Raw genomic sequence first — 15,436 nt, forward strand, 5'->3', positions numbered from 1 at the left:
TCAGAAAGGCAGGCAAGGGAGGGAGGGAAGAAGGAAAAAGGGGAAGCAGGGGAAAAGAGGGGGAGGGAGGGAAGGAGGGAAAGAAGATAGAATAATATGGCTAAGTTGGCAATTAATGGATCAGGGTATCTGGGGGTGATGGGGTTATGCTGAAATTCTCTATATGGGGTTTGTTTTATTTTTGCAACTGTCTCATAAATTTGAAATTATTCCAAAATAAAGATAAAAAATAGCTTTTTACAAATATGGCAAAAGTCTTCAATGGCATTTCTGCAAAGAAGATATATGAATGGCCAAAAAGCACATGAAAAGATAATCAAAATCATTAGCCACTATGAAAATGCAAACCAAAACCACAAGATACCATTTCACACCCACTAGAATGGTTAATATTAAAATAATAACAATATCAACAACTGCTAGAGAGAACGTGGAGAATAGCAACACTTGTTTATTGTTGGTAGGAATGTAAAATGGTGTTGTCACTGTGGAAAATTCTTTGGCGGTCCCTCAGAAAGTTAAGGGATAGGAAAGAAATATCCTATGATCCAGCAATCCCACCTATATACATACACTCAAAATAATGAAAAGTTGGGAACTGAATAGATATTTACAGTATTCTTTAAAACTGTCAAAGGATGCATGCAACCCAAGTATCTATCAACAGATGAATGGATAAAGAAAATGTGGTATATACATACAATGGAATATTATTCAGCTGTAAAAAGGAATGAAGTTCTATGAACCTTGAAGACATCATGTTGAGTAAAATAGTCAGACACAAAAGGTCAAATATTATATGATCTCACCAATATGGAAAATTAATTATAAGGAGCAAATTCAAATATGAAAAACCACAGGATGAATAACCCAAAGAGTGAACCCTAATGTAATAAAGGTAACATACTAAGGCACAGTGTTAATATTAGGGAAAACAGTATGGGTGAGGGTGTAAAACCACATAAATAAGATTGCTCTTCTTTGATTTGAACAAATGTATGTTAATAGCACAAAATGTTAATATCAGACAAAAATATTATGCTAAGTGAAAGAAACCAGACACAAAGTACCACACACTGTGTGATTCCATTTATATAAAATGTAGATATAAATAAATTTATAAAAATGAAGTCAGACTACTTGTTATGTAGGGCTGGAGTAGGCATACTAAGGGGTGTAGAGGTTTTCTTTTTAGTGTAATGAAATTTTGTGGTGATAATCAATGCACAACATTGTGCTTACATTAAAAACCATTGATTCAACATTTTGGATAGATTGTACGGTAAATGAATATATCTCAGTAAAACTGCTTAAAGAAAAAAATGCAAATTCAAATATGAAAACCCATAGGACTGAACAACACAAAGAGTGAATGAGCCCTAATGTAATAAAGGTAACATACTAAGGCAGTGTTAATATTAGGGAAAATGGTGTGTGTGAGGACAGGTACACTGGAAGTCTACATTTTCTGAGTGACTTTTCTATAAACCTTCCACTTCTCTAAGAAAAATAAAGATAAAAAGAATATACAATCACCGAAGCTATGTGATGTACACATGGGTTTATTAAATGATTGTTTACTTTAGCATTTTCCATACTAAGTATAAAATTCTATATTCCTGTTTCTTCTCTAAACCAGAATAGAAACATTAGCGTTATTCTACCGAGGTGAATACAAACAAAATTACAAACCTCATGCTGGTATACATTTATATAGTCAGAGTTTTTAGGGAGACATTTGTGACATGAAGGAAACCAAAGGTTGATAGCTTAGTGTTATGCTTACAAATACTTTACCAAGGTAAAAAGGAAATGTGAATTCTGAAATGCTCTGACAACTTAAAACAAATATATATATATACATGTGGAATTACAGTGAAGCTAATAATAGTCTCTTATGTGGCTGCACAACAGACTTGTAGCAGCAGGACTGTGAATAAGGAGATTCCTTGGCCTAATCCCTGAAGTCTCTGATTCATTGTATCAGACAGAGGCCCCAAAATCTATAAATGAATGGGAAAAAAGCAAGAGAGACAGCAAAGACAGAAAAACAGAGAGAAAATAAAGTGATAATGCTATACAACCAAGGTTAAGAATCACTGGCCAGGAAAGCGGATTTGCCCCAATGGATAGGGCATCCGCCTACCACATGGGAGGTCTAAAGTTCAAATCCAGGGCTTCCTGTCCTGTGTGATGAGCTGGCCCACGCGCAGTGCTCACACACTCAAGGAGTATCATGCCACGCAGGGGTGTCCCACACGTAGGGGAGCCCCACGCACAAGAAGTGCACCCCATAAGGAGAGCTGCCCAGATTGAAAAAAGTGCAGCCTGCCCAGGAATGGTGCCACGCCCACACGGAGAGCTGACGTAGCAAGATGACACAACAAAAAGAGACACAGATTCCCACAGAAGAACATGCAGCAAATGGACACAGAGAGCAGACAACTGGGGTGGGGTGGGGTGGGGTGGGGAAGGGGAGAGAAATAAATAAAAATAAATCTAAAGAGAAAAAAAATCATCACTGGCCAGAGAATTAACACACAAACACATGAACACAGAGATGCGTTTTCAGAATACATTTTACAAGAAACAAAACGCTATAACCATTTTTTTAAAGGCGGTCTAGGGATCAAACTTGGGACCTCATACATGGAAGCAGGCATTCAACAACTTGAGCCACATCAGCTCCCCCCATATCCACTTTTAATTCTTATTTAGCATCATAAGAATGACAAATTCATCTAATTATTTCTTTTTAGTTAATAGCAGCTTTTCCCAAAATCTGTAAAACAAAAGGGCTTCAGAATAAATTAGGGAAAATATAAATGAGAGTCAAATAAATTCCCACCATTACAAATCAAAACACTTAAAATGGACTCCATGAGAAGTCCAGATACTTATTTTCCATCCTAAAGCAACTCTGGGGTAATAATTTTCTAAACAACAAATGTGCTGCTAGAATTCAAAACAGCATTGCTGCTTTTGGACTATGATTGCTGAGATAATGGTAAATGTCTCATAAATAAAAAAACAGCATGAGCATGACTCCAGGGAGCATAAGACTGGGTAACAAAACTATTAATATTTTAAGACTCACACCAAAATCAATGTGAGCTTTTACTAAGTTACCTAAAACTGAGACGATGTGACAAGGTAAACCAATTACTATAAAAAGTTAAAGTATTGCTATAAAATGTCCTCAAGAATTGGAGCAAATAATCACTCCAAGTTCCAAAACTCTACTCATTTTGCAAATTCATTCAGTCACCCAGTAAGAATTACCTGAGAACCTATGGATGGACATTGGAATATCAAGTACAATGCTAAAACTCCAAAACTAAAGGGAATCACGAAAAGAACTCTGTCAAAACGAGGAATGAAAGAATCAGTAATCACGAAAGACTGTATACCATACAACTGATCCAAAGTATATAATCAAAGGCTTTTAGTATAATCACAATGTTGTCAACAACATATTTTAGAACTGCATTACTCCAGAAAGAAAATCTCAATAAAACTGCTTTAAAATAAACAGACCAATAAATAAGCAAGAACAGCCAGAAATATCAGCTATATACAGCAAGGGAAGCATAGAGATTGAAAGGTGATGAATTTTTTGTCTTTGTTATTACTGAAATAGTGAAAATGCTCTAATAACGACTGACATGACGAAATGCATAACTATGTGATTATGCTGATTACCACTAATTGTACACTTCAGATGGACTGTATGCTTTACTAATATGTATCAATAAAACTGATTTGTTAGGAAAAAAAGATATGATCATGAGAGAATAAATTAAAATGACATATAATTCCTGGCTAAACTGTGTTACAGACTAAACATGCTTTCCAGGTTTGAATGAAAGGTACGACTTTATGGAAGAGGTAGTTTGAGAGGAGTTGGAAGGTAAGTACCAAAGAGAGAAGAGAAAACTATGCTAAAAATTACTATGGATATACTTGAAATTTTTCTGAAAGCTTTCTCAATTTGCCTCACTAAATATTTTCTTCCACTAGAACTGAAGATAGGCAAGCTGATATTCATGGCTAATATATTACATATATACCTCTTCTGTTTTGGTTTTCTTGGGACTTTCTTCTTTATGAGGTGAGGATGTCCTCTTGACTCCTACTATAGGAGTAGGTATTTTTGTTGCTGCATTTCCTGAAGGTCTAGGTGGCTGGTTTACCAGACGTGTTGAAGAAACAACTCTGGAGACCGTAGGCTTTGGTGGTGGAGAAATGGCTGGTTGTGTGGCAGTTTGAGGAATGCTTTCACTCGATGTACCTAAGTAGCAAGCATATAAATTTTAAAAATATTAATCATGTTAACAAGCACATGAATTTTTTAAAAATCATGTTAATTTATTTGAGATAACTTTAAATGTGAATAAAATGGCATTTTAAAAAAAACTAAACCCAAACTACTTCATCAACAAAGTCATTTTTCAAACTAAAACCCAATAACATTAATATATGCAAACCTGGCAAATCAATTTTCTTACCCCCTGAGCTTTCACTGGAATTTACTTGTGGCACAGAAACATCAGTAGCTTGTATGTTGGTCACAGATGCTGCTGTTACAGCTGGAGCAGGACTGTTTCTGCTAAAAAAATTAGTTTTAAAAAGCAGATAAGAAAATAAGTGTAAAATAAAATGCAATAACAAAATTCAAATCATGAAAAAGTTATTTCCTTAAAAAGTAAATGATTCTTTTGTCTTACTTCCTACACATATACTTCAGTACTGTCTCTGCTTAACAGTAATATATAACCAACAATCCAAAGCACGTATTCTGAAGCAGTGCTGACAAACAGATCTTTGTGATGACAGACATAGCCTTTATTTGCACTCTCCAATATGGTGTACTAACCAGATGTAGCTACTATGCATTTAAAACATGAGTAGTAAAGAACTGATTTAATTTTATTTAATATTAATTAATTTAAATTTAAACTGCCACATGTGGCTAGGAACTACAATACTGGAAGGCACACTTCTAAACTGATTTCAGGTATTAAAAACTCTATAGAGGGAAATGGACTTGGCCCAGTGGTTAGGGCGTCCGTCTACCACATGGGAGGTCCGCGGTTCAAGCCCCGGGCCTCCTTGACCCGTGTGGAGCTGGCCCATGCGCAGTGCTGATGCGCGCAAGGAGCGCCCTGCCACGAAGGGGTGTCCCCGCATAGGGGAGCCCCACGCACAAGGAGTGCGCTCCGTAAGGAGAACCACCCAGGGCGAAAGAAAGTGCAGTCTGCCCAGGAATGGCGCCGCCCACACTTCCCATGCCACTGACGACAACAGAAGTGGACAAAGAAACAAGACGCAGCAAACAGACACAGAGAACAGACAACCGGGGGAGGGGGGGAATTAAATAAATAAATTTAAAAAAAAAAAAAAACTCTATAGAAGGAGTGGATGTGGCTCAGGTAGTTGAGCAACCGTTTCCCACATGGGAGGTCCCAGGTTCAGTTCCTGGTGCATCCTAAAAACAAAAAAAACCTTCAAAAACAAAACCCTATAAAAAGCTAGTAACAAGTAAACAGAAATAAATTTCTACATAAAAATAAATAAATATAAGTTTCATGAAACACTAAAAGCCCATCCACAGACCCAGAAAAAAAACAAGGACTCTTAAGTGACAATAAAATATTTTATTTAAAAATAAGTTGCTATAAATCCTCTCTCCCCCACCTTCTCCTGTGTTTACATGCTAATCTCAGGAGATGACCTTACTACCTTCTTCACAAACAACCAAAGCCATCAACCAGGAATATTATCAAAAAACCTCACTATAAAAGGCTCAATCTACATATATCACTAGCTCCCACCTCCCGCTTTACTACAGCAATGAATTACTCCTCATTCCTATCAAAACCCAATTCCTCCTGTTTGGGATTCCACACCCTTCTGTCATCTCAGTAAACTCATTTAAAGTGTTTTAGGGGAAGCGGACTTGTCCCAATGGATAGGGCGTCCACATACCACATGGGAGGTCCACGGTTCAAACCCTGGGCCTCCTTGACCCGTGTGGAGCTGGCCCACACGCAGTGCTGATGCGCACAAGGAGTGCCGGGCCACGCAGGGGTGCTCCCGCATAGGGAAGCCCCATGTGCAAGGAATGCGCCCTGTAAAGGAGAGCCGCCCAGCACGAAAGAAAGTGCAGCCTGCCCAAGAATGGCACTGCACACACAGAGAACTGACGCAAGGTGACGCAACAAAAAGAGACACAGATTCCCATGCCGCTGACAACAACAGAAGCAGAAAAAGAAGAACACGCAGCAAATGGACACAGAGAACAGACAACTGTGGGGGCAAGGGGAGAGAAATAAATAAAATAAATCTTTAAAAATTAAAAAAATTTAAAAATTAAGTGTTTTAGTATTTAATAAATACAGAATATTTTTTGAACAAATATTACACAACCAAAACAAGTCATTTAACATTACTTCAAAAAATGGAGACCAAATTTGTGAAATTACTTAGTATGTACACAATTTATGCACATGTACAAAAACTCACAAGCACACAAGGGCTTTTACAAATTCCCAAACTCTTATTAAAATGTCTGTTTCTTTACCCAAACACAAAACAAAATAAAAACTACCCATTAAAAATAAATCTAGAAGTTAATGCTCTACAAACTGGCAATCTTTTTTAAACTTCTTAAAAATAGATTTAAAGGACGTGTTCACATGTGTGATTAGCCTAAAAAACACATCATGCACACAGGTCCAAAGAAAACTGAAACCCATCCACTACTATCTTCTATTATACAATCATTCAAAGAATCATCCTCACTCTGCGACTCTGGCATAGGTTCTACTTTAACTGCTACTCCAAATTATAAAACTCCCCTTTTGAAAGTTGAAATGTAACATGCACTTTCAGAAAATGCTTAAGTGTCACCTTTTTAATTAACAAAATGAACAAACCAGTATAACCATCATACTAAGTTTAAAACAGGAAGGCTGCTGAGTTCTTTTCATGGGATTTTTAGCCATCTGTTTTTTCCAAATGAATAAGAGAAATTTTCCAAATGAATAAAAGAAATGTTTAAAAATGAATAGCGGTGTTTGTAGCATATTATTGTGAGGGTAATTAAGACAAGTGAATTGTGCATGTGACTGGTGGAAAAGGAAGTTTAGGGTTTTGTATGTCACAAGAAGGAAAGCTAGAGGATGAAACATGGGACTAACATAGTGAATCCTGCTGCAGATGATGATAGGGTAATAGTACAAATTTTAAAATGTTCTTTTGTGAACTATAACAAGTATTTGTCACTATTACATGGTGCTAATATTAGGGTTGTTATACAGGAAAAAATACAACTAATGCAAATTTTTAACTATAGTTAACGGTATATTATCATTTCTTCATCAATTTTATCAATACTAATGGTCAATGACAGGTGCGTAAACAGTAAGGCTTATTGTTTGTTTTTATGTTTGGAACAATGAAAACTTCTAAAATTGATTGTAATGATGAATGCACAACTCTGATTATACTGAGAGCCATTGATTGTACACTTTGGGTAGACTGTACAGTGTGAATAAAACTGCTTTCATTTAAAAAAAAAAAGTACAAGGAAATAAGTAAAAAAAAATTGGAAGGAAACACTATCAAGAGTTACAGAAGTAAATGTGAATATGGTTTCTTGTGTTCTATATTTTACCCCCAAAAGCATGCACTGCATTCATAAAAACCATTCAAGAACTCTGAATATTCTAAGAGATACTTTAATTCTTCTAAAAAATGGTTTCTCTAAAATAAAACCAACCCACACAGATCTTCACCTTCTTTAAAGATCCCTAATACTTTCACAGATATGCTCCCCTGCAACGCAGGTACGAGCAGCTCGAGAGAGAAGTGGTTTGTCTGTCTCTGTTTTCTCAGCACACAGTACAGTTCCCTATGGGCAGGAAGCGTCTCCAGTCATGAAATTGGAAGGGTTATGACACTAACATTCAATCATATCTGAATCAAGACCCATCACAGTTTCAAAAATGGAATATGAGTATGACACATTATGACAAAAACAAGTTACTACTTTTCCAAAAACTAAGAATCAAACACCAAACTGCTGCTTAAAAAAATTAAAATAATGGATAAAAATAACATGCTAGATAATGACTTTTAACAGCAGCAAGAGAAAATGTTTATTAGCAAATAGCCATTCAGCTTCAGTTTCCCTTTTTTCATCTTACCCCTGAGAGCTGCCAGAACTATTCAATGGACTGGTCTTCAGAGCACTAGTAGGTGAAGGCACAGACATGCTGTTATCACTGTCAACAGACAAGTCGAGGCTGCTGTCATTCAGGGCTGTCAATTTGACACCTTCTGAAGAATGCTGCAATCAATGAAATAGTTAATCAAATATGTATTTCACTCAGATCATTGAAACCTGAGTAATTTTTACTGATACATACTTCTATTAAAAAGCACAAAACAGTAACTTAATGAAAATCAGAAGTGCCATGTTGATTGAAAAAAGCAAAGATCTGGGAGTCACATATTTCCTGACTTCGGAGAGGTCTTCGACTTAACTCTAGTTCTTACCTAGGAGGAAAAAGCAGTAAGGAATTCTACACTAAATGTACACATTGACTGTGAGACACAATGTAATTTTAAAAAGCATAACAGTACAAATATGTGAGTATTCTCTCATGAACTATATCGAATGTATAATACTAATACATGGTGCTAATAATAGGGGGTGCATGGAAAAATATACAAAATGTAAGCTATGGACCACACACAGTTAGTGTAACTGTCTGATGATATTCTTTCATAATCTGTAACAAATGTTACCAACAATGTAGGGTGTTGGTATAGAGAGGGGACATGTGGAAATTCTGCATATTATGCATGATTATTTTGTTAGCTCAAGTTCTCTAATAAAAAATGTATATTAAAAAAACAGCAAAAAAAAAACACAAAAGAAAAGCATTACAGTATGAAAACATGTACATTTAATCAGAACAATAACGTGTGTGTATATGAAAGAAGTCTTAAGCAATAAACACTACACTAAAATGAGTATCACTGTATAGAGGGATTAAAAGTGATTTTTTTAAAGGATATTTCTAATTATTCTACAAGGAGCATAAAAATTATTTAATTAAAGATATCACTTCAATCCACTGAAGTATTTTCATTATTTCAATAACAATGATAAAAAAACAGACCAAAAAAAAAAAAGGCAGTAAGTTTCTTCACCTCTTATCTCTCTTTGCTCTCCTAATGATTGAAGTGATGAATGCACAACTATGTGATTATGCCAAGTACCACTGATTGTACACTTTGGATGAATTGTTATGCTTTATTAATATGTATCAATAAAATTTAAAACAAAATATTTAAAAATATCAAATACGTGCTAATAAATAAATGAACCTTTCAATAAATTGAGCCTCTCTCAAAAGCGAGATTTCTGGTGCTCTAAATGCAACCTAAAAATTTTAATGTGGTACATTTAATAGAGTAAATTATCCTATGAAAACAGAAGGAGAAATAATTTTCTGAAAATTTAACCAACTATCTATATATAAATCCTAATGTTGGTTCTGTCTTCACAGAAATCAAAGCACTCAAAAGCAGACACTTCATGCAGGAAAAAAAATTTTTTTCCAAGTTTTAATCACGTTGATTTCCTCCAGTTTCATTTTCTTAAGAATACTTAGCTTCAGTGTTCACTTACTTTAATGGAAATAATTTACACTACTAACAAAAACCCATACACCATACATACATGCTCTGCTCTCCAGTTTCCCAAATGACAAGATATTCTAAATCCCTGTGTACATAAATCAATATTGACCAAATGGGGAAGATGAGATTTGGAAGAAGGAAGACATGAGAGTAATGCCATTTGCTTATAAAGCCAGCTATAAAACAAATTTTCTAATATTCCAAATGAGCACCTTTCTTATGCAGAAAATACTACCATTCACTCTCCATTGCACCTGAGAAGGATCTGTTCTAATAATAAAATGCTTCACAGAAGAATTGTACTCAATACCTATGAGATAACTGGCCACTGCTGATAATCTGTGGATGTGGAGGTTTAACTGGTTGGTCTGAACACAAAACACATTAAGTCATTCTGCTTGGTCCCTGTGTCTATACCAAATTTAGTAGCAAAAGATCCCAAAGTTAAATAGTCACAAATAATCTATCAAAGCTTTCTAATAAAAGACAAGACAAAACATACTACACTAAGAAGTCACAACACACACTTTGCAGTCAGATCTAGATGCAATTCATAGCTCTTGAACTGAAATGAATCTACAAGATCTTGGGCAAGTTTCTTAACTCTCTGTTTCTTCTAATAAAGAGACCATTCCTATAGGCTGCCTGAGCAATAAATACAGAAAAAGGTTGCTGCAGTACATTGCCATTAACAGTTGAAAAAAAAAGGGGGGGGGGGTTATTAAATTAAGGAGAGTTCAAAGAAAACATTCATGAGATTTGTGGGTTATAAAATCAAGAAAATGCTATTTTACTCATAACTTGACCAAATATTCCATTTAAATAATAACAGCAAGAATCTAAAAAGCCAATCTGAATCAAGGGTTCAGGAAAATTTAATTACCACAGCTATAAATAGCTGTTTTAATAAAATAGAAAGCTAAGCATTAAAGAACATAATAATCTAATTATTTACATTTACTTCTGAGAACACAAAATGTTTATATTAAATACATATTTAAGGGCAAATGCTTAAGCCCATCAATAATATAATGCTCAGTAATTAGAAGAAAAATGTTTGACTTGACTAAAAGTTTAAAATGCCATGACTTGAGAAAAGAACAGATTTTTGTCCATTTCCAGGTTATTCCAGTTAACTCATGAAACCATTAAGTTACAAAAGAAAAACTAACAAGGTAAACATACATAAAGGCTTAAATGTAATCTTTTACTTCTAAAAAGGAAGTGTGCTTTTTAAAATTGCACCTTAAATTTAAAAAAAAGTTTCCCTACCCCTAAGTTATTAAAGACTGATAATCGTGATAACAGAAGCTAATATGAATATTTATTATGAGTCAGGCACTAGTCTAACGCTTTATATGTACTGAGTCATTCGATGATCACAAAACACGTAAGGAGACAGGTAAAAATATTATCCCAATTTTAAAGACAAGGTAAATCAAGAAAAACAGACATTCATTATGTAACTTGCTCAAGTCTCACAGCGAGGAAGCCGTGAACCTGAATTTCAACCAGGAAGTCTACCAGTGCCCTTGTCCCTTTAACTTTAATGCTTTCATTCCATAATATAATCTGTTTTAAGAAACAAACATTATCAACTTAAAGCCCCCTGTGTATCCATTTTATTCCCCTCCCCCCCGACCAACCCCAACTCTAGGAAACTAACCATTATCCTATATGTGGTGGTGATCATTCTCTAACATATTTATTTTTTTCACACTCTCCCCTAAACAATAATATTGTTTTACAAGTTTTGAACTTGTAAACTATATGGTACATGTTTCTGCAACTTTTAAAAATTCAGTATATTAATGTATGCAATTCTAAGCTCATTTAAGTATTCCATTAAGAAATAAGCCATCTACTTCTAAAACCACTTAAAGAAAAAAATGTAAATGCTGCTACTGCACTAAAAATTCCAATATGCCCTCTAAAATGAGTCCAAATAAGGGGAAAATGGTTCTAAGTTATTCAAAAGCAAGAACTAAGTTGAACCATGTACTGCAAAATATTAACTGTAGTTAATCCCAGGGATGGCAACCAGTGATCATTTTTATACTTAATATTTTTAAATTTTTAAATAATATACATACATAATTTTTACATTCACCAATAAAAGCCATTTTCATTTAAAAATTCCCACAGAAGTTACTTTATCACATATCATTTGACGAATTGTTTACTTTTGAAGGGAAAATTAGAAATTAATTTGGGATTTTAAATGGATAAGAACACAAGTCTTTTAAATGAGAATACAGGTTGTTCTATGTAAAGTACGGATACAAAGCACAAAAACACTAAACTCTCTGAAGTTTGTAGCAAGTGTATATAAGAAACCTGATAAGGAGCCAAGATTTCACAATTTAGCTGCTCCATATAAGAGAGTTTTAAAATGTTGTGATCTATTTCAAATAAGACTTTTTACTACTAACTGAGCTATGATTTTGAAATAGTAAGCTGGATGCATAAAACATTATGTTAGTAATGCTTCTGTAAGTACTTTCTAAATTTACCTTTTTCTTTTTCTGAAGCACATGATTAGGTAGTAGTTGATGGAGTTGCTTTTTTTTTACATGCATTGCAGCAATTTTCATATCCACCTCAAACATCTTGCTGTTTATTGCTTGCCTATAAACTACACAATTAGGAAATTGTTAAAGAAATAGAAACATTTTAATAAAAGCAGTTAAACTCATCTAGGAGAAGCTATTGTAAATAGAGATCCATTTTCAATTAATACTATCTATCTGTAAAATTATCAGGTCACATCATTCATTGCTATTACCACAAGATGTACATTAGGAATAAAAGCACAAAAAAAATATTAAATCTGCCAGCATAACTCTTTAAGAAATTGCAGAATCAGAGAAAAAGGGTTTTTAAACCCATATTCTTTGGTGGTACCAGTAGAATTTGAAGTTCTAACCCAAGTACATAGCACATGCAACAAAATAAAAGTCAAACTCATTAAACTATACCTGAAAGATAGATTTTCTAGAGACTGTGAGATAAAATTTTAAGATGAGATGACATATTTTCTATTATAGAAACAGCACAAACAAAAGAAGTCACAGGAACAAAAGGAAAATGCAAAAAATAAATAAATTCAAATAATTTAGATACATTGGGGCACCAAAACAGAAAAATTCACTCATTCACTAATACAACAAATATTCTTTGAGCACTGTTCTAGACCAGTGAACAAGAGACCACAAATAGTCTCAAAGACTCCACATTCTAATGGAAAGAATGTAATAAGCAGAAAAGAAATCAAATAAGTAAATAAGTCAGATGGTAATATGTTCTACAGAGAAAAAAGGAGTAAGGAAGAGGACAGGGAGTGCAATCTAAAAAGAGATGGCATTTTGAAGGAAGAAGTGCTTAGGGTATCTGCTGGAATAGCATTCCAGAAACAGCAAACATCAAGGACAAAATGTCCTAAGAGTGGGGAACATGCCTGGAACGTTTGAGCAAGAAAGCAAAAAGACCAGTCAGGAAGAGGTCAAAGTAGAGAGTCATAATCCTTTATGTCCAATTCTAAAACCCTAAAAGCTCCAAACACAGAAGCGCTTTCCAAAACTGGGCACAGAAATTTACCTGACAACAAAACCTAATTTGAACTATTGGTAGCTATTCTTTTTCCTTTTGCTTAATGTGTCTCTTAAAGAAATACTGTATTTGATGATACCCCAGGCTCCACTAGGTACATTATCTAATATAAGTTAGATGAAGTTTTTTACCTTTCTGGCCCCAAGACATACGGTTAAAGGATTGTGGATCTGAAAGAGGAGATGAGGACAGAGAAGACATAAGGGGAAGGTCAGATCAGGTAGAGAGGTAGAGGTTTGCAAACCACTGTAAGGATTTGAACTTTTATTCTAAGTGGTATGAGGTGCCATTATAACTTTTAAGAGACATGATTTTGTTTTAAAAGATCATTTTGGACACTGGTTGAGGGTAGGAAAAGGGGAGAATAGGGAAGATATATGGCAGTGGTAGTAATCCACCAGAGCAATGATAGTGGCTTACACCAGGGTGAGAGCACTGGAAATAGTAAAAAAGGGCAGGAATTTCAAACCATTCTGAAAGCAGAGGCAATGTGATTTGGTAACGGATTGATATGAAGTAGGGGAAAAAGAGGAGTCGAGGATGACTCTAAGGTTTCTAGTTTGAACAATTAGAAGGATATAGTTGCCAATGATTGAAATCAAATAAGATCTGGAGAGAAACAAGTTGGGAAAGAGGTAGATGAAAAGCTCATTTTTGAAAGTGCTGTATTTATTTAAATTTAAAAATACCTTAAGATAGTATTCTGTTAAAATGTTTCAAGATACAGCACACTACTAAATATTTCTTACCTAGAGTACCTAAGAGTTCTTTCAAAATCTTAATGGTTCTTTAGTATATTCTTTGAAAAACAGCTCAACTTGGATGTAATATACAAAACAAATATCTCTCTATGACTTGTTAGTTCAGGAATAGTTTAGGTTGACAGGGGAATTTTTACTTTGGAAAAATCCATTTTGGTGGTGCTCAGCAGATAGTTTCAGTTTCCAGATGATATCCTAGAAATCTATGGGGGTTTGTCTTGTCACAATGATTTAAAGAACTGTTAATGGACAGTCTAAAATGTTAATGGACACAGGCTGAAATGTAAACAATTCCTCACAATGAAAAATTATCTCATGTTCTACCTACATTCTGAAAGATGAAAAACCAAAGTATAAATTATTTCAACCAAGAACATAACTCAATTTTACATAAAAACAATGAATTTTTAATCTGAAATTTCCAGAAATGCAACTACCATGTAGAGCAGAAAGATCACCTTTCTTATATTTGAAACTTTTACTTTGATCATGCCACCAATGGCAACACTACTGATGGTATCCGAATCACTGTAACACCTCCAAGCAACTGGAATTCACAGATGTGACACTGCCAGTAAGTCTACTTAAGATGCAATTACCTGGCTTATATGTTTTCTACTGTTATACCTGACTACATAATGAAATACTTATTCTTTTCCATTTATTTTGCCTTTGTATTAATTAGTATGGATTTTTAGAATTTTAAGTCATAACAGATTTCATTACAATATTGTAATTAAATGAAAGAATCTTACCACAGCACCTAAACCTGAGACTGATTTTAACTGAAACATATATATATATAAACTTAATCTAATTCCTACTTCAAGACCTAGCATTACTGAATTTCTTTAATCCATTATAGTTCTACAAACTAGAAATCACATTTCACACTAAAAAAGTCAACCAAATTGTAACAATTTTTTCCTCTTTCTCTGAAGAATAGGCAAAATATAAATTTTTCATGTTAGACCTCAAAGTTCTGGGGGAAAACTGCTTCCCCTAGCCAGAGAGCTGAAAATGCCTATTGCTGATATATACTTACAAAAATTGGGGTGGGTATGGGGAGGAGATATTTGAAAGACAACAGAAATGATCCTTAAAGAGGAGGTACAGTGGTACCTACGTATATCCACCATTCCATTAAAAGATGTGTCAATATATCCACACCATTTGCTCTTTAGATAAAAGTACTAAAAACTTTTCAGGGTACAGGTCAATGTGAAAGGTAAACCATCCTACTCTCTGCCCATGAATTAACATTTCAGGATAAAAACATTTGATACACAGGGTAAATGTCTTCCAAGTGATCAGAAGTTCAGCTTCATCCATTTATAAGGGTCAAGATTATT

General features: G+C 34.5%; 1 protein-coding gene across 2 annotated transcripts in view; it reads right to left on the minus strand.

Moving 5' to 3' along the window:
* Window positions 1-15,436, minus strand: part of PAPOLA (poly(A) polymerase alpha) — a 71,020-nt gene that overhangs the window by 17,195 nt on the left and 38,389 nt on the right. For both annotated transcript variants that reach the window (XM_004481320.4, XM_004481319.4), the window contains exons 16-19: window positions 12,228-12,349; window positions 8,211-8,353; window positions 4,509-4,609; window positions 4,071-4,291 (exon numbers count right to left, since the gene is read on the minus strand). In XM_004481320.4, the coding sequence (XP_004481377.1) occupies window positions 4,071-4,291; window positions 4,509-4,609; window positions 8,211-8,353; window positions 12,228-12,349 (587 nt within the window). The remainder of the gene's footprint in view (window positions 1-4,070; window positions 4,292-4,508; window positions 4,610-8,210; window positions 8,354-12,227; window positions 12,350-15,436) is intronic.

The sequence above is a fragment of the Dasypus novemcinctus genome, chromosome 3 (assembly GCF_030445035.2).
Source record: "Dasypus novemcinctus isolate mDasNov1 chromosome 3, mDasNov1.1.hap2, whole genome shotgun sequence".
Taxonomy (NCBI): Eukaryota; Metazoa; Chordata; class Mammalia; order Cingulata; family Dasypodidae; genus Dasypus; species Dasypus novemcinctus.